This window comes from Triturus cristatus, chromosome 1_2, assembly GCF_964204655.1.
Source record: "Triturus cristatus chromosome 1_2, aTriCri1.1, whole genome shotgun sequence".
Taxonomy (NCBI): domain Eukaryota; kingdom Metazoa; phylum Chordata; class Amphibia; order Caudata; family Salamandridae; genus Triturus; species Triturus cristatus.
This window is the reverse complement of record NC_140580.1, coordinates 1,165,951,307-1,165,979,279: the sequence shown is the minus strand read 5'-3', so window position 1 is coordinate 1,165,979,279 and position 27,973 is coordinate 1,165,951,307. Positions and strand designations below refer to the sequence as shown.

Genomic DNA, 27,973 nt, shown 5'->3' with positions numbered 1-27,973 from the left:
CAGTATGCATCTGTTCTTGGCATGTAGAGCTGCAGAGTCACACACGCCCGCCCGCCTCCCCGGGACCTGTATCTGTTCCAGCATCCGTCTTACTTAGACATTACACATGGACATCCTTTCTTTCATTCCTATACACTCCATCTTTTCCCATCATGGCGAAAAAACAATCTGACGATGGAGTGGATGCCCATGCGCACTGTTGTCCAGGGGAGGAGTCACCAACCTCGTGACCAAAGGCTTCTTCCGAAGACAACAACAACCTGCAATCATCCGAGCCCAACACCAGATGGCGATCTTATCCTCAGTGTGTGACTCTGCAGCTCTACATGCCAAGAACAGATGCATACTGGTAAGTAGCATATTCCTTTTGGATTTTCACCCGGTACCCCCCTTTCCTTGCGAAATCGTATCCTGTAGGCTTCTGAATCCAGGCCAAGGTGGTCAAGGATTATGTCTTTTATCTCTTGATAGCCAATGCCACCGGAAATACGCCCTATCTGATATGCCGACTGAGCTTCTCCGGTCAGAAGGGGTGCTAAAAAGAATGGGCACTTCTTTCGGCCAGCCGCACGCTCTTGCTGCCCGTTCAAAGTTCACCAAAAATGCATCCGGGTCTTCGCTGGATACGTACTTTTGCAGGGATACCCCGGAAGGAGCATGGGGGCCAGGCCTCCTTTCTGCAGGAGTTGGGGGTCCTGGTTCTGTCACCACCTTCTGCAGACTTTCTATCTGTGCGGTGATAGTATGTTTAAACAATTCCCGGTCTGCTTGCGCTGAGGTCATCTGCCTCTCAATGGCCCACTCCAATTTCTCCTGGCATTTGATAAGGTGTTGTATTAGGGTGTCCATCATTGGTTGACTGACAGACTAGGATTGCAATCCCACTTCTGACAGCAGTTGTGGCGGGGTTGAAATAACGGGTCTGAGGCCAGGTCTACCGATATATGGTTTTATTTTCCCAAAAGCATGTTTGTGCCGACTGGTCAGTCTATTTGAGGCAAAAGTCGCCGGATCCGTCGTGCCGTGAGTCCTTTGGCTCCTATCGGTGGACCTTAGTTCCTGTTCTTCGGGTCGGGGGGGGGGGCCTTGGGTGGAGTCCTCCGTCTCAATGGCGTGTAAAGAGAAGGGAGAGAACAGAAGTGTCAGGACGGTATCCTATTTATGACCGTCATGCAAGGGGCCGGGGAGTGTAGGGGCACCACACACTCTTGTGCTCTTAAACAAAGAAAAATAAACGGAGTCTAAGAGAAAGGCGTGCTCGGTGCTAAAAGTGTATACAACAAAAGGAGTGGGCAGGTTTTGCTCAAGCGGGTCTTCGGCGCATTAGATCTAGGTGTTAGGAGGGTCCCTCCTCCCCACCCACCCCGAGACGCGGTCTCGTACCTGCTTAAGCCAAGCTCCTCCTGGAGCGTGGCTCAGCGAAACGTGGGGACGTTGGCCTCCTGGCACAGCTCCGGAACCCGGGGGTCTCGTTCCCAGCTCTGGTCCTCAGTCTTCGGTTCCTCCTCCATGTGCCGCTCTGCTCGAATCCACCTTCTCCAGATCGGTGTCGTCACACACTGACTTCCGGGATCTGTCCGTTCTTATTGTTAGAAAGGCACTGACGTCGGGCGGGGTCGGGGCTTCGACCTCCTCGTAGCCCCAGTTAAAGGAATCGGTGTTTCTTCCCCGGTTGACTGCTTCCACAGGGGGATGTGGTGTGATCCCCAGTTGTCCTGCTGGAGGGAGACCAGAGGGGGAGAGAGATGCACTGGAGACCACCAGTTTGTATGAGCATCAGATCTCTCGTGGTCAGACCCTGCCCCGTCACAAGTGGATAGTTAAGAGTAGAGTGAAGTGGCGTAGAGTAGAGTAGAGTGGCGGGAAGTGGTATAGATTGCAGTGGAGTACAGTGGATTGGCTTGGAGAGCAGGGGCCTAGAGTAGAGTATTACATAGTAAAGGGCATTGGTGTAGAGTGTATTGGCATAGAGTGCAGTGGCGTACAGTGTGTTACAAAGTGACCTAGACTGGAGCGGTGTAGAGTGCAGTGGCGAAGAGTAAAGTGGTGCAGGTTACTGAGTCATAGAGCTGTGCAAAGTGTAACAGAGTGGAGTGGTGTAAAGTTGAGTGTTGTAGAGTAGAGTGCAGTGGCGTGGAGTGGCATAGAGTGCATGGTGTGACAGCACACTTCCATTACAGACAACACATTTTCAATTGAAATGACCATTATATTTGCACAGACATAGAGTTTTACTAATAAAACTATACAGCGCACAAACGATAATGTGTGGAAATGGCATCACCTAGTGTATTGATTTGATCATATTAAAATATTTGTTTCCAACACACTTCACAATAAAAAAAAAAAAAAATGTGCTTCATTGGTGCGTTCCAAATTCTGATGTATTCTGAAATACATGCACATTTTATTTAGATGTCATTGTGTGCTAGAAAAATAACCTTTCCTATCCCCAGTATCCAGCAAGATTGTCGCATAAATTCTCTCACTTTGAAGTCAGAGAAAAAAAGTAAAACACCAAACTCGTTTGACCTCTGTCTTTGAATGCACAGCAAATGTGACAAGGCAAGAACAAGATTTACATGTCTGTTTACGGACTGGAACACTTGTGGAAATATACAAGGGGATTTGGTGTGAAAAGGTTTTTCTCCTTGGGAGGGACAAACTCACCCTGGACAGCCTAAAACAAAGAAAGCCAGCAAAAAGAAAGCCAGAAAATGTGAGTTACAAAGCCCATGGTAAGCAACGGGCGAAATGCCTTTCCAGGGAAGTTTTCTGAAAATCCACCAGAAATCGTTAGCAAATCAGACATCTGCGCTGTCTGTTAGGCTTCAACCTAAACAAATTTAGGTAGTTTCATGAGATAAGGTAAAAGCTGGCTTGGAGACCTAAGAACAAGATACACATTCTCTCTTCTTGCCCACAGAATAAAGTGCTTCCGTTTTAATGCATTTAAGGTATAGGTACCTTAGTCACTCTTAAGAGCATATCGGGGCCAACAAGATGTTCCATTAAGGGGGTGGAGGTGGTCAACAGGGGGTTGGGGGGATGGCGGGGAGTGGCAGGTTGTTGATTGGCTAGTGGCAAAAACTCAGACTCCCTTTTAATGGAATATTGGTAGCGGAATTTTTCTGAAGTCTCCTTTTCTTTTTTTTTTATCAGCTTTATTTATTAGATTTTTATCTCAGCAGAAGTAGTTATTGTAGTATGTCTCCCATAATTGTGATGCATATTGATTAGCAGAGTTAGACGTCAATACTTGAATTTCCAGGTTGCGTAACACTCAGTTTGGATAATAGTAACAGACGTAAATATGTGAATGAATTGAGAGCCAAAAGAGTTTGTGATCATAAGTTTTGCTATATTACTGTTAACAGTGATTGAAAGGAATAAGACGTTTTCTGCTTTATACCTTTTTATAATTATAGTATCCTCTTACATTGCCTAGGAGCCATGAACACTGCTCTTAGTATGTCTGGTGCAAGATACCGCGGCATCAGGATGTTAGTTGCTTTCCTTGCTATCAACCTACAATCCTCATGAAAGCGCAAACAATCAAACTGTAGAAGTTGATTAGCCAGGCTGTCCGATTGTAGATTATCATGAAGTATTTGTCCTCTCTTACTCCTGGACAGCTGGTGCACATCTGGTTTGAATTGACGTGTCCCTCAATTCTGTGTCAGTTAAGTATGTTTAAGAATTGCGCTCTGACATGGTTAGTTTTCTTAAAATGTCACACTTCATCTTCCTCCACTGCCAAGTATTTAATTTCGGGGCCTAAGCAATATTATAATGCTCCTATCTCCGCTTACTTGCTGCCATTGAAAGTTACGTTACTGTTGGGTCATTCCAAACATTGAGATTGCAGTAGTAGACAGGAAGACAGAATACTCATAAGAACATTGAAGTTCTGACATTGAGATGAGAAGAGAACTACTTCAACCTGTAGCCTCCTTCCAGAGATGGAAACACTTTCCTTTCTTCGATGAGAAATTCTGTCTCCCAGAGCCAAATCTTTGGTTGGACTTAGTACTGACTTGGTATATTGATTATTACACCCAATTTTGTGAATGTTCCCACTGTTGAATTGAACATCTGTGGCTTCAAGAGTAGGTGCCTTGATCAGCCATTTGTCCAGGTAAAGGTAAGGGTATACTCAGTCAATTCGTAGGCTTCACACCCATACCTCAGCAAAAGTCCGATATACCAGAGATGGGGAGCTTACAGAGTATTTTCCGTCAGTAATTGGGGAAGGCAGGGCTGTGTCCTGGCTTCTTTCCTTTTCCTACTTTATATCAATGGTCTGTCATACAGGGAAAGATTTACCAAAAATTGGACGGCATCTGATTCCGGTTCCACTCTATGCCAATGAAGCAGTCCTCATAGCCAGAACAGCCAACGGCTTCCGATCTTTGTTGGGTGCCTTTAACATCGTCATGACCAATCTGGGCCTCAAAACAAATAGGAATAAGACTTTTATAATGAAGTGCTACCGTTCAATGTCTTTTTTAGCTGGAAATTTTTCATTTAAGCGTTAGAGCATTACAATATCAAAGGTCCATTGATGCAGTTTTTAGGTTTTGTAAAAGATTGGGACATAAACCCACGAAAGAGCTTTTATGCATGTTTAGGAATAAGTGCCTCTGTCACCAAATTTGGGTCTGGTGTATGGGGTATTCCCACAGTAATTGTCTTCAGACTATAGAAAATAAATTCTTGAAAAGTCTTCTTTCAGTTCCATAATCAATGTCTACAAGCTTCTGTCATGAAGAAGTCCATCTAGGATTTTAAAAAGACCATATTCGATTCAGCTTTGCTACTCTGGCTTAGAGTATGGGGCAACCCAGAGCCCATTTGTGTAGATTCGTGTTGGTCAATTGTTTAATCTTTGATAGGGTTTTAGATATTTCATTGCTTAAATACATGATGGATGCCTTTGCATTGTTAGGCATCTCAGAATACTTTCACCTGGCAGATACTCTTACTGTTAGTCATACCCAAAGTTAAAGAGCTCTACTCCCAATACATTAATACCATCCGTTCAACAAGCAGGGTAGTCGTTCATTTCTTCTAAGATGATTCTCATGTCGTCGACGGCCGAAAAAATTTCAGTTTCAGTCAAGAAGCGCCAGATTACACCTGCGATGACTCCCCCCCCCCCCCCCCCCCAGGAAGGTGACTCCTCTACCTCCTGCTTTCCTCCTTGAAGAAGAGGGTTCTGAGGAGGATGATGGTCCGTTTGGCTATGCGGACATGTCAAGTGTCAGGACACAGATTCTGAAGTGGAATACGTGGAGGAACAACACTATGATCCTTCCTCAGACTATCAGGAGGACTACCAACAGGAGATGGTTTCTATGCCTTCCTCCCTACTAGCGGACTTGCAGTCTATGCTTCTGGACTATAGGAAGAGATTTGCAACGCAGCCTCCGTCTTCTGATGCGGAGCCACTTCCTTCTGTTCCTCCTTCTCGGCCTGCTACCCCTCAATTGCCACAGCCTCAGCCGATACCTGTGACCCAGGATGCACCACCTATCGTGCCTCTTGTTCAGGATGACACCTCTGATGAGGACCAGGGCAACGTTGACATACCAGATCCAGACACAGAATGGGATGACTATGTCATTCCTGATCCGACTTCTCATTCGCCAGCACCTGTTGATTCTCCTCCTGTGGACATAGGGGGTTTCCATAATGTGATGGAGCGAGCGACTAAGGGATTCCAACTGCCCATGTCCACGGTGCAGTCGAGTGTTTCCTTTATGACTTTAAGGAGTCTTACAAGAAGTCGGTCCCATCAATACCTATTGTTGGTCACGTCTGGGATGAAGGGTTAAAAGCGATACAAAATCCAGCCATGGTCATTCCGGTACTACCTTGCTTGGAGAAAAAATATAAAGCTCCAGATGATAGCCCGGCCTGTTTGGTCACCCAGCCTAAACCGGACTTGGGCATCTCTCAAGCTGCCCAGAGGAAGTCCAGGAATCCTTCTGCTCCCCTCACGACTCCTCCGGATAAAGAGGGCAGACGCCTTGATAATGCGGGCAAGAGATTTTGCTCCATGTCCAGCCTGTTGATCAGCTATAGCTATACTTGGTCGCTACGATCGCCAAATGTGGTGCGACCTTTCCCCCTATCTGGACCAGTTGCCAGAAGATGGGAAGAAGGAAGCTAAAAAGATTCTTCAAGAGGGCGAAATAACATCTGCGGAAGTCATTGACTGTGCAATGGACATTGCAAAGACTGCTTTCCGCTCCCTGGCTGGCGCTGCTGTCCTTCGTCGGCAAGGCTGGTTGCGGTCTACGTGGTTCCGTCCTGAGGTCCAAAACAAGATCTTGGATCTTCCCTTTGATGGGGAAGCGCTCTTTGGGAAGCATGTGGATAATACGCTCCAGGGTATTCAAAAGGACACGGAAACTGCAAAATCCTTAGGGACTCTGCAGTACCGCAAGGTTCCCTTCCGAGGAGCTAGAGGGAGAGGTAACACCACATACAGAGGAGGATACCAACAGCAGCGGTATTCCTCGTATGGTTCGCAGTCACAATCCTACCGGCCCGAACTACAACCAGCGGCAAAATCAATCCTCCTCTTTCTCTCGATCGAACAACAGAGGAAGACCAGGACACCAGGGGAGGGACGCCTCTAAGCGTTAATAGCAGCTTGCTGGCTCTAACTACTGTCCCTTCTCCTCCTGTGACATCAGTGGGAGGCAGAATTTCAAATTACCTCCACAACTGGCAGTAAGTAACATTGGACCACTGGGTGCTGAAGATCATTCTATGCGGCTATACTTTGGAATTTGTCCAAACACCACCTTCTAAGCCCCCTCGTACCACTGCATCAAAAAAATCTACGACTTGTATGGTTGGAAGTCCATCAAGTGCTCCTCAAAGGAGCGATCAAACCGGTCCCTCTCTTTCAGCGGGGAGAAAGTTTCTACTCCTGGTTCTTCCTGGTCCAGAAAAGTGTCGCCCTATTCTAGATCTGAGGGAGCTCAACACCTATCTCATCAAACAATCATTTTGCATGGTTTCTCTGCAGGACATTCTTCGTCTTCTCAATTCAGAAGATTACATGGCCACATTGGATCTAGAAGACGCTTACTTTCACGTACCCATTCATCCTGCCCACAGGAGGTTCCTTCGCTTCACAGTAGCCAAGAGCCACTTTCAGTTCAAGGTCCTACCTTTTGGACTTCGGTCTGCTCAGCGGATCTTTACAAAGGTATTAGCTCCGGTGGCAGCTTTTCTACGAAAACAAAACCATCAGGTCTTCCCTTACCTGGACGACTGGTTGCTGAAATCTTCTACAAAACAGGCAGCAGAACAATCAGTCGTGGCATGCACACGCCTTTTCGACAATCTCAGTGTCGTCTATTTCCCTTGTCCGTTCGTTACACCCTCCCCGCTTCTTATCCTCAAGTAACTCCCAGGCAGTCTATAGGATGCTGTTATACTTTGTTTGTTTATTTGGGTCAATAAAGTTGGCAATTTAGTCAATAGAAAGGGTAACAACACAGGTGTGGGGTCCTCCACGTCAGACTCCTCGTCTCTCTCTCTCTCCCTTGCTCTCTTCCCAGCTCCGTTTTGGTGACAGGTGAGCGTGGACCCAAAAAAAAAGAAACAGAGAAAAAACTGGTTTTAGGCTTCTACCAAACTGAAGCAGCGTACAAAAGGGGAGGGGCAAGTGTACCGTCACCAGTCCCTAGTGAATGTGCCTAACGTGGGGGAAACAATTGGTGACTTCAGTGACGTCCCCTAAAACGAGCCCACAGCCCCTGAACAAGCCCCGGCTGGATAATAGGTACTCGCCTCGAGCCACGACCCTCCGGGGCCGTGGTGTTGGGAGATCAAGCCTCCGTCCCGTCGGGGAGTGCAGTGGTCCCGGGTGCAGTGCTCCTGGAGCTGTGTTCCCTCGCTGGGTCCCCGGCGCTGGATCCTGGATCGGTTCCTCCGACTTCCGGCTTCTCCGCTCCTCCCGCCGTTCTCCAAATGGTTGTGCTCCCCCGGTCGTCCTGTTCGGCTTCCTCCGCGTCCTTCTCTCGCTCCGAATCTCCTGCCACACCGTTCACCTGATGTCCGTCTCTTTTAACAGGCTCACTCACATCGCCCTGGTGAGACGCTAGAGCGTCGACTTCATTTCCTGTTCGCTCTTCGGCGGCGGCCATCTTGGAATGGTCGGAGCCGTTTTCGAAGGAGACATCGTCACATTGCCCTCCCGTAAGGGGTGGGCGTTCGGGCCACTCCATGACTGGGAACCTGGAGAGGTAGTCCACATTATTTTGCAGTTTTCCGGGAATGTGTATGGCCTCGAAGGTGAATGGCTGCAATGCAAGGAACCACCGTAAGATTTTAGGATTGGAGTCTTTATGTAAAGAGAGCCAGGTTAGAGGGGCATGATCGGTAAGGAGAAGGAATGAACGTCCCAAAAGGTAATATTGCAGCGCCTCTATGGCCCATTTGAGGGCCAGGCATTCCTTCTCTATTGTTGAGTATCGGGTTTCCCTGGGAAATAGTTTTCTACTGAGGTAGAGGACGGGATGCAGGTCTCCTACGACATCTGGCTGTGAGAGTACAGCCCCTAGCCCTCTCCCTGAGGCGTCTGTTTGGAGAACAAAGGTTTTCTTGAAGTCAGGACAGGCAAGGACTGTGGATGTGCACAAAATGGTTTTTAGAGACTGGAAGCTATCTTCTTGGGGAGACAGCCAAGGAAGGTGTTTCCCTGTGTGCGTTTTGGTGAGCAGGTCGGTGAGGGGACTGGCTATTTCTGAGAACCGTGGGATAAACCGTCTATAGTACCCCACTAAACCAAGGAAGGAACGCACGTCTTTTTTACAAGAGGGTCTGAGTATTTTACTGATGGCTTCTATCTTGCTGACTTGAGGTTTTATTTGGCCCTTACTGATAGTATACCCTAAACACTCTATACAGTCGGTTCCAAACGTGTTTTTTTTGGGATTGAGAGTAAGACCGGCTTGTCTTAAGGACAGCAGGACTGCTTCCAAATGCTTTAGGTGTGTATTCCAGTCTGGACTGTAGACGACAATGTCGTCCAAATATGCGGCTGCAAATTGATGGTGTGGAGCTAGTAAGGTGTCCATTAGTCGCTGAAAAGTAGCGGGGGCCCCATGTAGGCCGAAAGGCAGAACTTTAAACTGATAAAGACCAGTTGGAGTCGAGAAGGCTGTTTTTTCTTTGGCGGAAGAGGTGAGGGGTATCTGCCAATAGCCTTTGGTTAGGTCTATTGTCGTCATGACTCTAGCGTTGCCTAGTCGTTCGAGTAGTTCGTCTACCCTGGGCATAGGGTAGGCATCGAATTCGGACACTGAGTTTACCTGAAGGAAGTCTATGCAAAATCTGATGCTCCCATCAGGTTTTGGGACAAGAACGACAGGAGAAGACCAGGCACTATGGGATGGTTCTATTATATCGGCTTCCAGCATCGCCCTTATCTCCTGATCTACTGCTGTTCTTCTTGCTTCCGGAATGCGATATGGCTTTAATTTGATGGGTCGGGTGGTGGTTGTGATGATGTCGTGTTCTACCAGTGAGGTCCTCCCAGGATCTCCCGACAGAACCGTGGCAAACTTGGCGCATAGATCTAACATCTGTTGTTTTTGTGTGGGAGTAACTTGTGGTCCTAAATGAATCGGGGTCTCCTCCTGCCCTCTTTGGGGAAGGTGGGACACTTCTATGGGTTTATGTACCGTTATGTGGCCTATCGATGTGTCTCTCTGTGATACATCGGAAAGGGGCTCTTCCCAGGCTTTGAGCAGATTGACGTGGTATATCTGTCCTTCGTTCTTCTTATGTGGGACATCTATCCGAAACGTAACAGGAGTTACCTTCCCCCAACACTTTGTAAGGTCCCTGCCAGGTGGCTAACAATTTTTTTTCTGAACTTGGCAGAAGTATAAGTACTTGATCCCCTGTCTTGAACTCCCTAAGTTTGGCTCGACGGTCATATAGATGTTTTTGCCTAGTTTGTGCCTTCTCCATGTTTGCATGTACCTCCTCCCACAATGAAGATAACGTGTCTTTAAGAGCAGCTGAATACTGGAGTAGCGGTCTACCCTCATCTTCCTCTTCTGTCCATCGTTCTATAGCCATGCCGAGGAGAGTCCGGGGTTGTCGCCCGAACACGAGTTCAAAGGGTGAAAACCCTGTTGATGTCTGTTCGTGTGTCCTGATGGCGAATAGGACCAGGGGAAGTTGTCTGTCCCAATTCCTGCCGGTTTTGTCTATACATTTTTTTAAGATGGTTTTAATCGTGCGGTTGTATCTTTCGACCAACCCATCTGTTTGTGGGTGGTAGACGGAGGTGCGTATTTGCTTTACCTTGAGGATGTTACACACTTGTTTCATTAATCTGGACATAAAGGGGGTGCCCTGGTCTGTCAATAACTCCTGTGGGAATCCTACTCGAGAAAAAAATGAGACCATGGCATGTGCGACGGCTGAGGTGGTTGTTGAGGAAAGGGGTATGGCCTCTGGGTATCTGGTAGCATAGTCTACCAAAACAAGGATGTACTGGTGGCCCCGGGCGGAAGGAATTAAAGGACCCACTAAGTCCATCCCTACCCTTTTGAAGGGCACATCTATGATAGGGAGGGGTTGAAGGGGTGCTTTGGGTATCACGGGAGTGTTAACCAATTGACACCGGGGACAGTGGGCGCAATATCTGGCTACTTCTTGATATATCCCTGGCCAATAGAATCTGGACAGCAAATAAGTCAAGGTATGCTCTTTCCCGTAATGACCTCCCCCAGTCTGACTATGGGCTAACGACAGTACCTGTTCCCTATATGCTTTAGGAACCAACTGTTCTTTCCTTTTATCTCCCTCGCTCGTAATTCTATATAATAGACCCTTTTTCACCTGGAAGAAGGGGCCTACCTGGTCCGGTTGGTCTTCTTGCACCTGGTTCCAAGCATGGAGCAGCGTGGTGTCATCCCTTTGGGCAGCCCGGAAGCTTAGTCCTGCCTCTTGTGAAGTGTCTGGGGAGGAAAAGATATTCGTGGGTAAGAGGGGTTCTGAGTGTAGATACATGGCTTTTTCCCTTCTTTTTTCCTTACGGGTTTTTGTTGTTTTTGGGAACGTTTCTTCTATCTCTTCGGTATAAAAAGGGGCACTGTGTAGCCAAAGGGTAGGGGGGGACGGTGTGGTGTAGGCCTGTAGATAGTCATGAAACCTAGGAAGGTCTGTTCCCAGCAAGACCTTCTCAGGGAGTTGAGGCACTACCCCTACCTTCCGGAGTTGAGACTCTCCCTCTATGTCCAACAATACTTCGGCCAAGGGGTATAGTTTTCTATCCCCATGGACACATGTTACTTGTATTTGCTCGTCCTCTATCAGTTGGGAACCCCGTACCAAGGACCTGTCCACTACTGTATGATGACACCCAGTATCCAGAAAGGCCACCACCGGCTTCCCATTCACATGGATCTGCTTCCTATACCTTTCAGGGGTTTTACCGGTCATCAACACCCTCCCTCGGGAATACCCCACCTCCATAGGCTCTTGCGGGGGAGTACGCATGGGGCAGTTGCGAGCTATGTGTCCCCACTCTGCGCAGTGAAAACATTGTGGTCCGGTTGTGGGCGGATGTGAAAGGTGTGGTCTAGGTGTGGGCAGTGGGACGGGGCTTGGTTTATGTTCGACAGGGAGGGGGCTGGGTCTTGGGGTTGGTCTCGGGAATCCTGTCGGAGGTTTGTGAGCCGAAGTTTTAAACTCCGGAGAGCGATGAAATGCACAGGCTAAATCTACTGCCAGGGTCACCGTCAAGTTAGGGTGTTGTTTGATCCAGGCTCTGGTACTGAATGGTAGGGCCTCCAAATACTGTTCAAGATACACCTTTTCAGACAGTTCATCCACCGTGGAGACGGTAGGTTGTAACCAGCGGTTACCTAAATCCCTTATCCGATAATATAACGCCCGGGGATTATCGCCTGCTGTCCATTTTTCTTTTCGAAAGCGTGACCTATAATATTCCTGATCGCACCCTAAGCGTTCCAGTATGGCCCTTTTTATATCCGTATAGCTCGTAACCCCTGCCGGATTGGCGGCCTGATAAGCCGCTTGGAGCTCGCCTGATAGAAGGGGTGCGATGTATTGACCCCATCTCTCTGGGGGCCAGGTGGCAGTGGAGGCTACCCTTTCGAAGTTAAAATAATCCGGGTCGTCCCCTGGCTGGAATTTCTGAAGGACCGACCCCGGTACATTCGGGTGTACACGGGCACTTGATATGGCATCGGTCAAGCGCAGGACCGCAGTGTCCTGGACGGCTTGGTTGGATGTGAGGAGAGCCGCCTGATCCCGTAAGGCTGTTTGCAAGGCCTCCCTTTCTTTTTGAGCCTGCTTGGTTTGTTCCTCGAAAACCAGCTGTAAATGGCGCTGTCCTTCTGCTAGTTGTGTGATAATGGCTTCCATGACTGGGGGGGGGGGGGGTTCTGTCTCTTTCCGGACGGTGATCCCACTTCTGACACCCCTGTCGTCTATTTCCCTTGTCCGTTCGTTACACCCTCCCCGCTTCTTATCCTCAAGGAACTCCCAGGCAGTCTATAGGATGCTGTTATACTTTGTTTGTTTATTTGGGTCAATAAAGTTGGCAATTTAGTCAATAGAAAGGGTAACAACATAGGTGTGGGGTCCTCCACGTCAGACTCCTCGTCTCTCTCTCTCCCTTGCTCTCTTCCCAGCTCCGTTTTGGTGACAGGTGACCGTGGACCCAAAAAAAAAGAAACCGAGAAAAAACTGGTTTTAGGCTTCTACCAAACTGAAGCAGCGTACAAAAGGGGAGGGGCAAGTGTACCGTCACCAGTCCCTAGTGAATGTGCCTAATGTGGGGGAAACAATTGGTGACTTCAGTGACGTCCCCTAAAACGAGCCCACAGCCCCTGAACAAGCCCCGGCTGGATAAAAGGTACTCGCCTCGAGCCACGACCCTCCGGGGCCGTGGTGTTGGGAGACCAAGCCTCCGTCCCGTCGGGGAGTGCAGTGGTCCCGGGCGCAGTGCTCCTGGAGCTGTGTTCCCTCGCTGGGTCCCCGGCGCTGGATCGGCTCCTCCGACTTCCGGCTTCTCCGCTCCTCCCGCCGTTTTCCAAATGGTTGTGCTCCCCCGGTCGTCCTGTTCGGCTTCCTCCGCGTCCTTCTCTCGCTCCGAATCTCCTGCCACACCGTTCACCTGATGTCCTTCTCTTTTAACAGGCTCGCTCACATCGCCCTGGTGAGATGCTAGAGCGTCGACTTCATTTCCTGTTCGCTCTTCGGCGGCGGCCATCTTGGAATGGTCGGAGCCGTTTTCGAAGGAGACATCGTCACCGTCACACTCAGGCTGACTCAACTTTGAAAAGTCGACCCTCTGTCTGTCTAGAACAGGCAGATTTCTGGGAGCCATTCTGGACACGTCCATCGACAAAGCTTTTCTCACCCGGGAGAGGCAGGAAAAGCTTAAGGCTATGGCCCATCTGCTGTTAAAAAGACAGTCACTTTCAGTTCGCCTCTACAAGTCTCTCCTAGAGTCCATTTCCTCCTGCATTCCTCTGATTCCTCACTGCAGGTTGCGGATGCGTCCTCTCCAGGATTAGTTGGACTTGCAGTGGCGCCAAGTCGACGGATCTTTCGAAGACAAAGTCTTCGTTGCCGTGCCCATGAGAAACGCCGCATCATGGTGGACGAACGAGGAAAACATTTCTCAGGGTCTCTTCTTCAGGATCACTCCTGCTCCTCAGATAATTACTACAGACGCCTCGCTAGAAGGCTGGGGAGCAGTCTTGCAAGACCTTCATGTAAGCAGCCGTTGGCTGCCCCAACATCGTCTTCTACATATCAATCTGCTTGAGCTCAGAGCGATTCGCTTAGCCTTACAGGCTTTTCTTCCGCGAATACAGCAGTCTGCAGTTCTAATACGAGCAGACAACACGACGTCTATGCATTATATAAACCAGGAAGGCGGCACCAGATCTCGTCTGTTGTCACAAGAGGCTAAGACAATTTGGGAATGGGCTACCCAGCAGGGGATATAGCTCAAAGCAGAGCACCTTCCAGGCGTTCTCAACAAGACAGCAGACATGCTGAGCAGACTGAAATCGGTCAGCCACGATTGGGAACTGGACCAGTCCACGCTGGAAGCGATTTTTCGCCTATGGGGCAGGCCTTCCATAGGCCTCTTTGCAACGCCAGAGAATAAGAAATGCCGATATTACGCATTAGGGAATGCGCTTTCGAAGGCCTGGTCATGCGCATTTGTTTACGCTTTTCCCCCCCATTGCTCTGATCCCCAGGCTTCTCAGGAAGCTCAAAGCGGAACCGTGCAAGATGATTTTGATAGCTCCTGCGTGCCCCCAACTGTTTTGGTTCACAGAGCTGCATCTCCTCTCCCTGGACCTTCCGCTGCAGCCGATTCCTTCGCTACTGACCATCTCCCAGGGCCAAGTATGGCATCCGCATCTGCAATCTCTGCAGTTGTCGGCATGGCTCCTGAGCAGCGAGAATTTCTTGGCTTGACCCTTTCCACAGAATGTAGGGAGGTGCTCTCTCGGGCACGAGCCCCAAGTACTAACAAGACTTACAAGCTGAAGTGGAAGCATTTCTGCATTTGGTGCCAGCAAAAGGGTGTCCATCCTTTTTCTTCTGAGCCGCATGAAGTTCTTCCTTATATTCTTTCATTAGCAAAATCGGGGCTGGCTCACTCTTCCTTCAAGGTGCATCTTGCCGCCATCTCTCGCTTCAGACGCACATCCTCAGGTCCTTCTCTGGTCGGCAAGGATAATTTCTCAAGGACAGTTTCTCAAGGGACTTTTCAGAGTCTTCCCGCCTGTCAAACCTCTGCCTCCTCTTTGGCACCTTAACTTGGTTCTTACCCAGCTTATGAAGGATTCCTTCTAACCTATTCACCAGGTGGATTTGAAATGTCCCTCCTGGAAGGTAGCTCTTCTACTGGCCTTGACTTCGGCTAGAAGAGTGGGTAAATTGCAGGCTCTCACCCTTCAAGAACCTTTTCTCCAGTTCAAAAAGGGTACAGTGATTCTGCGCACCAACCCAAAGTTCATACCGAAAGTGCCTTCAGACTTTCATTTGAATGAGCTGGTCATGCTCAAAACTTTTTTCCCTCATCCTACTACTCTGGCAGAAAAGGCACTCCACTCACTGGACATTCAGAGGTGCTTGAAATTATATCTCCAACGTACTAAGGACTTCAAGAAGTCTCCTCAACTATTTGTGACTTTTAGTGATCCTCGTAAGGGGTTTCCCCTTTCCAAGCAGGGAATTGCCCGTTGGATTACCAGCGCTATCCAGTATTGTCACAGAGCAGCGGGTAAGCCCCTGGAAGGGCTGGTCCGTGCTCTCCACGAGGGCGATTTTCTTCTTCGGCAGCCCTCTTTGCCGGAGTTCCTATCCGGAAGATCTACAGGGCAGCGACCTGGAGCACTACTCAAACATTTACAAGGTTTTACTGCCTGGATTCTGCAATGAAGAGTGACACAGCAGTGGGCCAGGCAGTCCTGAGGAACCTCTTTCAGTAGCGGTGAGCTTTCCCTTTTATCCCTCCTTCTGTGTTACTGGTTTTTTTTTTCCAGCTCTTGCACATTTTTGTACCTCATGTCCTATATTTTCTATGGTTTCTAAGAATGCTGATTGACCATTGAAATTGTCATTATGATACATGTGCTATTGCTTTGTTCTTGATTTTATAATGATCATGGTTCCAAAAATGTGCTGATAACGGCTAGCTACTCTGATACAAGCATGGGAACCTATGAAAGTTACAATTCCCCCTTCTAGACTCCTCCTTATTGGATGGAATAATCCCTAAAGTCACCTCGGGTTCCCCTAACGACCCAGCACCTCCTCAGACTCTTATCAAAGTAATCGACGTCATCCGTCCTGCCATCCTGGATGTCCTCAATGCTTCCATTGCTTCGAATTCTGTCCCAGTCCAATGGAAGTGTGCGATGGTTAGGGCACTTCTGAAAAAACCCACCTTAGATCAGAACAATTTGGCCAACTTTCGTCCTATCTCCCTACTTCCTTGGATGAGCAAACTTCTTGAGAGACACATTAATAACATCTTAGTGGACTATTTAGAATCTAATAGCCTACTATGTGTCTCTCAGACGGGTTTCCGCCCTCAGCATGGAACTGAAACTGCCCTTATAGCAGTAACAGAAGAGACTAGAGCGGTGCTGGACCAGGGAGGAAAAGCAGCCATCATACTACTCGACCTCAGTGCCGCGTTCGACACTGTCAACCATGCCATCCTATTACATCGTTTGAAAGGCATGGGTGTGTCGGGCGCGCCCCTGGAATGGCTGACTTCCTTCCTGGATGAGCGTTTTTTTCAGGTGTTCGAGGGTGAGACGATCTCGGCCAAGCAACCACTCAGTTGTGGGGTTCCGCAGGGTTCGTCCCTGAGCCCCACTCTTTTTAATGTTTATATGCAACCTCTAGCAAATATAGTTCAGCCCTTTGGTGTGCGTATCGTCACCTACGCAGACGACACCCAACTGGTGGTCTCTTTGGACCACTCGGAGGGGTCATCTAACACCCTGGGTCTGTGTCTAGAGGCTGTTGCTGAGTGGATGCATGCGTCTTGTCTTAAACTTAACGGGGAGAAGACGGAGATCATGTTATTAGGTAATTCCTTACCGAACACTTTGGCCTCTATTTGGCCTACATGCCTTGGCACTCCTCCCCTCCCTAAGCCCCAGATAAAGAGCCTTGGAATCTGGCTTGACAGGGCACTTGATTTCTCGGTCCAAGCCACCAAGACTGCCTCAACTTGTGCTGGGTTAATGAAAATGCTCCGCAAGGTCCTTCCTCTGCTCCCTTTCCAGGCGAGGAGAGTCATGGTTCAGGCCCTGATTCTCTCTCGCCTGGATTACGGGAACGCCTTATATTTGGGCGCCCCTGTAGCGGTGACCAAAAGGCTCCAAGTCACCCAAAACTGTGCCGCCCGGCTATTGTTTAATATTCCTCGTTGGCAATCAGCTAAGAAAGCCCTTAAGGAGCTTCATTGGCTCCCAATGACTGCCAGAGCTCAGTTTAAGGCGATGTGCATAGTGCACAAATCTTTTCATCGAACAGGCCCTGCCATCTTGTTCCCCTTTGTAGTGCCTTACGTCCCTTCCAGAGCCCTTCGTTCCGGCTCACTGCACTTAGCAACTCCAACAAAGGTTATCAAAGCCCGTTGGGGCGGTCGCTCTTTCTCACACTCTGCCGCCAAACTATGGAATTCCCTTCCTGTGAGTATTAGACAGATCAACAATAGGATGGCATTCAGGAAAGTCCTAAAAACCCATTTGTTTGCGAAAGCGTGCTAATGTACCTTGGAGCTCGTCATAGTAATTGCTGAAGCGCGACGAGGCCTCCGGGTAGTTACGCGCTATATAAATATAATGTTTCATTTCATTTCATTTCATTAAGAAAACAAGTTACTTACCTGTAACTTTAGTTCTCCAGTATTGGAAACATTCATAGATTCCCATGCGACTCACCCTCCTCCCCTGGGAAAGCTCAGCCTCTGGTACCTTCAGTGGTGGGGTTACACAACGGCTACAAAAATCTGAGGTTCTGAGCTTCTCTCAGGAGGGTTCTAAGGAGTGCGGCTAATCTGATTGATTGTTCACTTTATTTGGTCTCTTTTACAAAAATAGGTGGATAGGTTACAAAACAAGAATGGGCCTAGGCCTGGTTTCTGTTTTGGTAATGGTTTCTATTGCTATTTTATATATACTGGGGACTCCCATTCCGACGACTGGGAATGATGCAAGCATGGGCATCTATGAAAGTTCCAATACTGGAGAACCAAAGTTACAGGTAAGTAACTTGTTTACTTCTTGAGTTTGTGTTAGCAGCTTTCATTATTGAGTAGTACAGAACCCATTTAGTGTGTCACCAAAAGTTGCATTTGTTTTTTTTGGTTTGTTTGTCATAGAAAGCCGTATCTATCGCAGTTTTTATTTAGTTATTCTTAACATTCTTTTGTTTTCCTTTTCTACCTTCAGAGCCAGATAATGAGGCATACATGCGATGTTCCTCGCGTCCTTGCAGTCCAGTGCACCAGGATCCTCACCCCAAGCTGTCCAGCAGCCCTCCTCGTTCCAGTCCACTGAGAACAGGCCCCTCCTACGTCTTAAAGAAAGGTGAGCAGAGCAGAGGGGCTTAAGGGTTGGAAAGTGCAGGTGTTTATTTTGGAGCTAGAGCTTTAAGGTGTATGCTCTGCAGCATGCAGGTATCAAAGACGTGAGTTAGTGGCTGTGTAATATACGTGATTTAATAAACTTCACAAAACCAACAAGGGAACAGTCCAGCACTACACTCACAAATACTTGTGTGTGGCGCACCTCTCTCAAGGCATCATGCCTGCCCTGCCTCAGTACAACTGATATGCGAGTTACTAGCTCTACCAGTGTGCACTTCCACTACCCCCACTGTTCCCAAGGGGCGATCTCAATGATCTATATAGACTTCTGCCCACTGTGGATTGCACCACTGTGGATTTAATGCATGTAATGTTTGAGTTGGTATGCGACCTATACATATGCGTTAGGGCGTTTAGCATATTTGTGTATTAGTGATCATTGTCTCTGTTTAAGTTTGTATGTACTGGCAAGTTCGAGTTGGTTTATGTGCTCTTTTGTTGGGTCAGGCTCCCTCAAATATGTGAGCGTTCGATTGTGCTCTGTACAGTTAAAACTGTGTTTATCACCTAACTAAATCACAAAGCTGATTGAATCGCTTGCTAAAGTTGCTTGGTACTACATCCCAGTCCATTTTTGTTTTAGCAAATTATTCTGCTCCAGACAAGGATCACTTGTATACCAACCAGTTTTAGTTCTGGTCCAACATGGATTGTCTTGCCTAGAATGCTCGGCCAGGTCCCATCTAGAAGAAAATAGAAGCAACCATAGTTTCGTTTTGGCCTCATCTGCGAAGTGCAGCTTCAGTACAGTGGCACGGTGAACACAAGACCCATACCTGTCTCACTTGAGGCATTCCACAAAAATCAAAATTCATTTTGTGCTGATTGTGTTTCCGTTTGAGATGAAATCTCTAGAGTTGATGCAGAACCTGAAATGCCAATGACCCTCAATGTTGAGACTCTATGTACACCAACATCCCTCAGAGAAGTGTTGTGCAGACCTTGGAAGAACGCCACCATTCAAGTGACTAGCCTTATAACACTCTTGATAGTGCAAGTTTTGCACAACCCATTATAAAACTATCAAAAATGATTTAAAGTATGAAGGAGACTACTTCTATAAGTAGAGCTTACCTTCACATATATTTCATTTGTCCTATGTCTAGCAAACTCCTATGTACTTCAGACTGAGAGCAAGACTGTGTACTCCAAATTCTTATCCATTTAAACATAATATACAACTGTGAAAGTGGAAAATTGATATTCCTGTCATCTGGACCGGCAGCTAACAAGACGTTTTCAACTCTGAATGGTTCCTCTGGCATCGCATTCTTGCTGTTGCAAAGACTAAAACCTTAGACAGCTTGTCCTTTCTGTGAAAGATGCACTGCTTTATACCTAAGTCCACTGCAAACCAACCATACATGAATACACTTACCGGTTTTAAAAGCAGTCAATCAAAAATCTGATACTATTTTGCCAATTTCTCTGTATCCTCAGAAAGCGCTCTGAATTTATTCATTCAATCCCAAGCAGTCTCAAATTACCATTGCACTTGATTTATTCAATGAACCGTATGTTGCAACAATGTATTGTTAAAGTTATTTTAATTAAAAAAATATTGCTTTTTATAACCAACTTTATTGAATTTGTGGCATGGTAAAACAGAGCACCTCACCCATCCCAATCCATTGGGGCCAGGCACATAATCCCAGAGGACAATAAGACACAACAGATCCATTATGGTTCATAAATACAATCATAAATCCTAGAGTCCCGCACCCTCCAACAACCTCAAATAGTCCCACCAGATCTTGGCGTGTTCACGTTGACATCCCCTCACTCTGTAGGTCAGCTCCTCCGTCACGGTGCACCAGTCCATTTCCCTCCACCACTCCAAGACTGTGGGCGGTTGTTTATGTGACCAGTGACGGGCACTGTCTCTTTTGGGCAGTCATACTAGAGTGCACTTCACTTGTGTGATTCCCTTATCATTCAGGATCCCCAAAATAGCCACCATGGGGGTCCAGTCAAGAGGGGCACCTCTCCAGTCTGCATTATCTAGGGCACCCACCCCTCCCACTTGAGTTTTAGGCGAGAAAACCTGTCTGAGTAAGGATCAAATATTTGTAAATTTGGTAGAGCTCATCTTTCCCCCGTTAGTCCAGCAGGAGATTAGGCTCTAACGAGCTGGAGTCAGGAAGATCTTGTAGGAGGGGGAAGTGAACGATGAGGGCATGCCACAGTTTGAGGTATTCATGGACTTGTTTGTTGGATAGCAACAAAATTGATTACAGATCCAGGAACAATTTCATTGCCGAATCTTGCCGAACATCCCCCAACAGCGATATCCCAATCTTGTCCCATTTGGCAAACCCTTGCAGCCGCGTGGCCTGACCGAGCCATGTGACTCAACAGTGCGGCTTAATCCGATTGGACTTCCCATACCAACCATCCGAGATGCCCTCCTCCATGTCCAGAGGACCACTCTGATTGGAGTTGGAGGTCCTTCGGGATTGGTACCCCACACAGCAATTACAAGATGCTCTCTAATCCCAAGAGTGAGAGGTCTGCACCCATAGACTGTGTCTCCCCATCCCTGTTAAGCCAGCCGTAATCACTAATAGGTGTGATGCCCAATAGTATAACTTAATATCAGCCATGTCCAGCTCCCCGTCATAGGTAGACTGCTAGCATTTATCAAACGCTGTGCAGGGGCAACTATTCGCCCACAGAAAGGCCCATATGGTTGTGGTCAAGCTGTGGAACCAGGAGAGTGGAATAAGAAGCGGAGGAGGATTTTCACAACCAGCCAAAGAATTCCTAACGGAAGGGTTGCCCAACGTTGAAAGTTCTTTTTCATACGCGCCACCAATGGTTTCAGGGTTAGATGCCAGGTTAGAGTGAGCTCCACACTTCTAAAAACTCCTATATAGCTGAAACTGAAGTACTTTGCATGGATGGTGGTCTGCCAGGACTCAACCTCCGCTCCCTCATCCATAGGGTCCACAAGAGATTTGGCCCATTTGATTCAGAGGCTATAGGCAACTCCAAATTAGTCAAGGATGTGGCACGTTCATGCACCGGACTCTTGGGGGCGAGTAAGGTAGAGGAGGATGCCGTCCGCATATAAAGTGATCCACTTTTCACACCCCATCCCCAGTCCTCCAGCCCCATAGCTAAGCATAACAGTGGATAAGGCAGACCAGAGGCTCAATTGCCTAGGCAAGAGAAGGGGAGCCTGGACAGACCAGAGGCTCAATGGCCAGGGCAAAAAGGAGGGGAGACGAGGCAGCCCTGTCTCATTCCCCTTCAAATAGGAAAAGGTTCTGACAGCACCCCATTTACGCAGACCTGGGCGGCTGGGGAGGATTACAGTAGTCCTCTGAAGCGTCAAAAACGCTGGTCAAAGCCATTTTTACCAGCACAGCATCTAGACCTGTGTCAAATGCTCCCTCAAAGTCGACCAACAGCCACGCCCCTAGACCAGAAAGTTTGTTTGTGGGCCAAAGACAGGCGTAGACTCTGGATACAGTGGTGGGTGCTACGAGACAGCATAAAGCCACACTGGTCGGTGTGGACCAGGGTTGGGAGTACTGTGAGAAGCCGACTGGCAAAGATTTTAGCGTATAGTTTCATTTTGGTGTTGATAATTGAAATGGGTCTATAAGCAGAGCATCAATCACATGGCCTCCCCGGTTTCTGAATTAGGACTATTGTGGCTTGGTCCATCTCTGATGGGAATCCGCCCAGCTTAGCACGTACGAGTATAGGCTGTGCAAGTGGGGATCTAGCACATCACAAAACCTTCGGTAGAATTCAACCGAGAACCTGTCTGGGCCCGATGTTTTTCCAGTTTTAAGGTCTCCGGGTGTCACTGACCTTGTCCAGGGTCAGTGGAGCATCCAACTCAGCCTGCTGAGCCCCTGCAATCCTGGATAAGGGGATGTCAGAAAGGATCGGATTTAGACGCTCCCCATGTGGTCTAGGGGCGCAGGCATATATGAAGCGATAGTGAGAAGCAAAAGTCTCAGGGATATTTACCGCCAAGGCCTGTCGCTGTCCTACATCATTCACTATTTCCGGAGTAATCCTGGATGGCAACTCTGAGCTGGCCAGCCAAAAAAGAATTTTGCCTGATTTGTCCCTGTGTTCATACTCCTGTTGGGTAGTTGCCTTTCAACATTGCCGTGCCTCCGCTAGCACCAGTTGACTGAGGGAGCTTTTGTGCAGCTCCAGTTGCCGAAACACGTTTGTGGCAGGCCCAGGGGCTCTTGTGCATGAGTGTTTGCATCTCAAGCTGGAGAGTCTGGTCCCGTTGCGCCTGTCCTTTACATCGGACTTGGGCTTTCGCTAAGCCCCTAACAGTTACTTTCTCAGCCTGCCACAGTGTGACCTCTAAGGCCACTGTGCCTAAGGTATGTCTATAGTAGGCCTTGAGTTCCAAAACCAATAAATCCATGCATTTAGGGTCTGTCAGACAGCAAGCATTCAGGCTCCACATTGGCCATCAGGCCACGTATGGTGACCCTAGGCAAACATGGACAGTAGAGTGGTCAGAGATACCTCAAGGACTCAAGGAAGGATATTTACACTTGTGATGCGCAGGGTGTTCGGGGCTGGTAGGAGGGACAGATCGATACACAAGAGGGTCTTGTAGGTGGCAGAGGTGTCGGTGTATTCCCTAAAACAGGGTGCCATATCCTCTGTACATCACAGAGGCCTAGCGTCTCGGTCCAAGCCTGGAACAATTTTGTGGATTGCAATCTGTGGGGTGTCGGTTCTGCCATCGTATCTAAGTGCATTGCAGGAACCACGTTGAAATCCCTGGCAATGACAGTAATTCTCTGGGGGAACTCCACCGGTATCGTGCTTAACGCCTCCATCCATTGCACTTTGAGGCACCTGTGGTGGCACATACAGACTGAAAAGGTTAAGTTGTGTTCACTCCAGCTATCCTTCCAAGCCCACATATCTACCCAGCGGGTCTAGGTGATTTTGGTGATCACCAGGTTGAGATTCTTTCTTAGGAGGATGGCTACTTATCTCGAGCCTCGTGCGAAGCCAGCATGATAGAGCTATAGCGGCTCAAGAATGTGCAGTGGGTTCCCAGGAGGTTAGTCTCTTGGAGCATAAGCACCATTGATGCCTCTCATTTGGCATACAAGAGAACTGCAGGTTGCTTAATGCAGTCCAGCAGTCCATTGACATTCCCGGAGAGGAATGTAATGTCACTCATACGTTAGAACTGGGGAATCAGCCTCTATGGGCTGGACCGTATGCTGTAGGCTTGCACAGAGAGTGCTTCAGTGACCAGGGAAAAGCGTGCGAGTGATGGTGGTGTAGGTGTGAATGCATATGCCACAGAGAAAGAACAATAACGGAACATGTGAAAATAGAAACTGAAACCCAAGAAATAAAACCCCTGTGCTCCCAAACTCCCCTTCCCCCCCGAAGCATCTGTCACCCCAGTAAACTTTCACAGTCAACTGAAAAAACACATCATAGCAGATCGGGGTGTGTTCAGTGGCCTCACGGACTAGTCGAAAAGGATGGGCTGCGGGGACCCAGGTCAACAAAGGAGATCTGCACAGATCACCCTCTACCCATCAGAAACTTTTTTTGATAAGCAAATTTTTATTTCTTTATAGAAAGCAAAGTCAAGGATGACATACAACAATTCGTTGAACTTGGCATCAAGAAAACCAGTCATAAAAGCATTGACAAGCCATTGCAAGACCCACACCTCCACCCCCGTCCCCAGCCCCCCGCACTCCCCACCCCTTAAAACAGACCCCCAAGCCATTTCCCCCATACTTTACGGAATTTTTTGGGGCAGCCCCGAGCAGCATACAAAGACCGCTCCTGAGCGGCACACCAATCCACACCTCTTCTCCAGGTAGCACCCCTGGGCGGGTCCGGCTGTTTCCACACAGCCGCGATATCCCTTTTGGCCACCATTAGGGCAGTGGTCAGAAAGTACTTGTCGTTACGGGACCCGTCTAGCACATCCGTTATGCCCAGCAGAGCCATTCTGGGGTCATGGGGGACCTCCCATCCCAGGACCTCAGTTAACTCGGTTTCAATCGCGGCCCAATAGCTCTCCAAGCGGGAACAAGACCATACCATGTGGAAGAAGTCTGCCGGATCTACCCCACAGCGAGCACATGAGGCATCCAGGCGGAGGCCGGCACAATATAAGCGGTCCAGGGTCAGGTAAGCAGCGTGGAGGTAGTAAAGCTGGATGAGCCGCAGCCTAGCGGAAGTGGTAAGTGATCTGGGTGCCATAAGGGCGTCCCTCCAGTCATCATCATTCAGGGGACCCACCCAGGTCTCCCATCGTTGTTTCAGACCGCTCCAATCCACCGGGGTATTGTTGATCAGAGATTTATAGATGCGGGATATACCCCCCTTCCCCAGACACCCCAACATCACCTGAGCCTCAGGCAGGCTATGGGCTGGCAACCTGGAGTCCAGAGGGACATGGGCCTGGATCGCATGACGCAGCTGAAGGTACTTATAAAATTGCGAAGAGTGCAAAGAGAAGCGGGTCTGAAGCTCCTGGAAGGAACACATATGACTCCCCCGCCAGACATCCCCAAGCTGGAGATCCCGAGTAGGTCCCACCGTCGAAATCCTTCAAGCCCCGCCACCTCCCGCAACCAAGTCCCGTGCCAAAGTGGTGTGAGCAACGTCGTTCTTCCCGACCAGCGGGTATGCCGCAAGGCGGTGCGCCACGCCAGAAAGGGGGCCCGCACAACATCCGGAAGCGACCGGGAAACCGTCGCCCCATAGAGCATGTTTTGGATAGAGGAGAACCCGGTAAGCTGCACCTCGAGCCTGTAGGCCGGATCCTCCCACCCAGCCGAAAACCAGTTGTGAATCACCAGCAGCTGGGTGGCCAAATAATACAGGTAAAGATTGGTCATGCTCAGGCCTCTGTCGTACGAGGGGACCCGGCAGCGATCTAAGGCCGACCGGGGCCTGCCGCTGCCCCAAAGGAATTTAGTAGCCATCTTATCCAGGTCCCGGAACCACGGGCGTGGAAAGGGGCACGGAGTGTTTTGTAACATGTATAAGAACTTGGGGAGGATCATCATCTTATAGAGGGCGACCCTCCCCAACGGGTTCAACGGGAGCGACTGCCATCAAATCAGATCTGATCTGGTCTTGTTGACCACAGGGGCCACATTGAGGGCCCAACAGAGTTCCGGAAGGAGGGTGACCCAGATCCCCAGGTATTTAAATGAGAGCCGCCGGAGGGGAATGTCAGATTGTCAGTCGAAACACTCCCTCGACGGGTGCAGCGGGACCAGCACGGATTTCTTGGGGTTCAGATGAAGACCCGACGCGTGACCAAACCGACGGAGAACCCGGCGGACCCGGGGCCCCGAGATCGACGGATCAGAAAGATAGAGAAGGACATAGTCTGCGTAGAGGCCAATTTTGTCAGGGATCATACTGGGCCACTCCCACCCACGGATAATGGGATCCGACCGCATCAGCACAGCCAGTGGCTCCATGGCCAGAGCGAAAAGGAGGGGCGAGAGCGGGCAGCCCTGTCGCGTCCCCCGACCAATGGGAAACGGGCGGGATAGAGCCCCATTGACCAACACGCGGACTCGCATACAGGACACCGACCATCGCGCGGAACCGGGGGCCGAAGCCCATTCGCTCCAAGATATCACCCAAGTAGGCCCACCCCACCGAATCAAAGGCTTTTTCAAAGTCGACCAGCAGAAGGGCCAGATAGGGGGAAAGGCGCCCTCGGTGTGCCAGGGCAAGGTGCAAGCGCCGCAGGCAGTGTCTAGTCCCCCGGTCGGGCATAAATCCACATTGGTCCGGGTGGACCAGGGAGGCAAGAGACGGGCGTAACCGCTGCACAATAATCGTGGCATAGATCTTGAGTTCGGTATTAATGAGTGATATCGGCCGGTAGTCGGAGCAGGACTGGGACGGGGGCTGCGTCTTGGGAAGGACAACTGTGGTAGCTGTGTCTGTTTCAGGCAGGAACGAGCCCTTCTCCACCACCTCTGCAAACAGGTCCCGAAGGCTGGGGGCCAGGGTCTCACGATAGTGAGCATAGTATTCCTGTGGGAATCCATCCGGTCCCGGGGTCTTCCCGGGCGCCAGGCGGCTAATCGCCTCCTCAATTTCCTGCAGCGTAATGGGCAATTCCAGGGACTCACAACTCTCCTGTCCCAGCCGCCCAAGCGTTGTCCCGTCCGCCCCCAGCAACTCCACAAGGGAGATCTCAGACGCCCGGGGTCGGTATAACTGGGAGTAGTAGTCAGCAAATGTTTGGGCCATTGCCACCGAGACCGTGTGGGTCTCGCCCGCAGGATCTGTAATGGCAGGAATGATCCTGCCCGCCCGGGGGTAGGTGGCCAGCCGGTGGAGGAGTGTACCATTCTTATCTCCCCATCCATAGACCCGGGCCACTGAGGATCGCCACAGAGTCTTTGCCGCCTCCAGAGAGTGTAGGCGGATCTCTTCCCGTAGAAAAGCCAGGCGGCGCGCCCGGGTGGCGTCCTCCAACACCCCCTGATTTCGCTCGAGCTCCAAAGCTTGGGCTTCGCAAGCCGTGAGTCGTTGGGTTTGTGTACGTCGCTGCAATTGCACATGCCCCTTAGCAGCCCCCCTAATAGTCGCCTTGCCTGCCTCCCAAAGGATGGCAGAGGAGGAGACGGAACCCGCATTATGAGAATAATACTCAGCGATCTCGCCACCGACCACTTTCCGAAAGGCTTTGTCATGAAGGAACCAAGCGTTCAGACGCCACAGCGAGCGGGCAGAAAGGGAAGGCGGGCCAAGAGCAAGCAGCACCGGTGAATTGTCCGAGAGGCCTCTCGGGAGGATGCGCGCATCCTGCACCCCCGCGCATTCGGTGGACGGAACGAAAATGAGATCGATCCGGGCATGGGAGTGGTGTGCCGCCGACGTGTGGGTGTATTGACGGGTCTCTGGGTGCCAAACCCTCCAGACATCACACAGGCCTTGAGATTCCGCCCAGTTCGACAGCTGCTTCGCGCAAGCGGTGCGGGTGATGGAGATCGGTCCTGTCGAGTCCAGGTGGGGTGCGTAAACGGCATTGAAGTCTCCTCCTAGGACGAGTGAGCCCGCCGTGAGCGTCGGGAGGAGGCCCGCGGCGTAAGAGAGGGCCGACGGTAAGAGGGTTGGTGCCGCATAAAGGGACAGCAGGGTGAGGGGTCGCCCCTCGAGAGTACCACAAACCGCCACCACCATGCCCTGGGGGTCCAAGTGCACCTGGGCCAAGACGAAGGGAAAGGACCTGCGCAGCAAGATTGCCACCCCCCGGGATCCCCTCGCAAAACCGGAATGCCACACTCTATCATAGCCATAACGGGTGAGAAAGGGACATTTATTGCCGAGAAGATGGGTCTCCTGGAGAAGGAGCACATCAATCTCCGCACGTTGTGCATATTTAAGGACCGCCATGCGTTTGAAGCGATCTAACAGACCGTTGACATTCCAAGACAGTACGCGCATGGCGGCCTTAGGAACGGGCGGATCAGCCATGGTCTTGAACAGGAGAAAGGGTCAATGGAGGCGCGGCTGCGCGAGCTCCCGGAGAGGAGGGACAGCGGGTCATAGAGCAGGTCAAAGGTTACATGATGCCTTGGAACAACAACAAAGAGGAAGTCACCCCCCACCAACAAAACCCTCCCTAGGAGAAAGAAACAGCCCCGAAACAGCCCCAAACCAACCCCAAACCCCCACCCCCCACCCTATACTTCGAGAACAGAAGCATCTGTCGCCCTAACGAAATGGAACAACCACCAAGCTAAAACGCTCGGGCTTGAGCACTAG

General features: G+C 49.7%; 1 protein-coding gene across 2 annotated transcripts in view; it reads left to right on the top strand.

Annotated features, from left to right (window-relative positions):
* Positions 1–27,973, top strand: part of USP20 (ubiquitin specific peptidase 20) — a 647,940-nt gene that overhangs the window by 180,250 nt on the left and 439,717 nt on the right. For both annotated transcript variants that reach the window (XM_085613993.1, XM_085613994.1), the window contains exon 11: positions 18,006–18,143. In XM_085613993.1, coding sequence (XP_085470119.1) covers positions 18,006–18,143 — 138 coding nt within the window. The remainder of the gene's footprint in view (positions 1–18,005; positions 18,144–27,973) is intronic.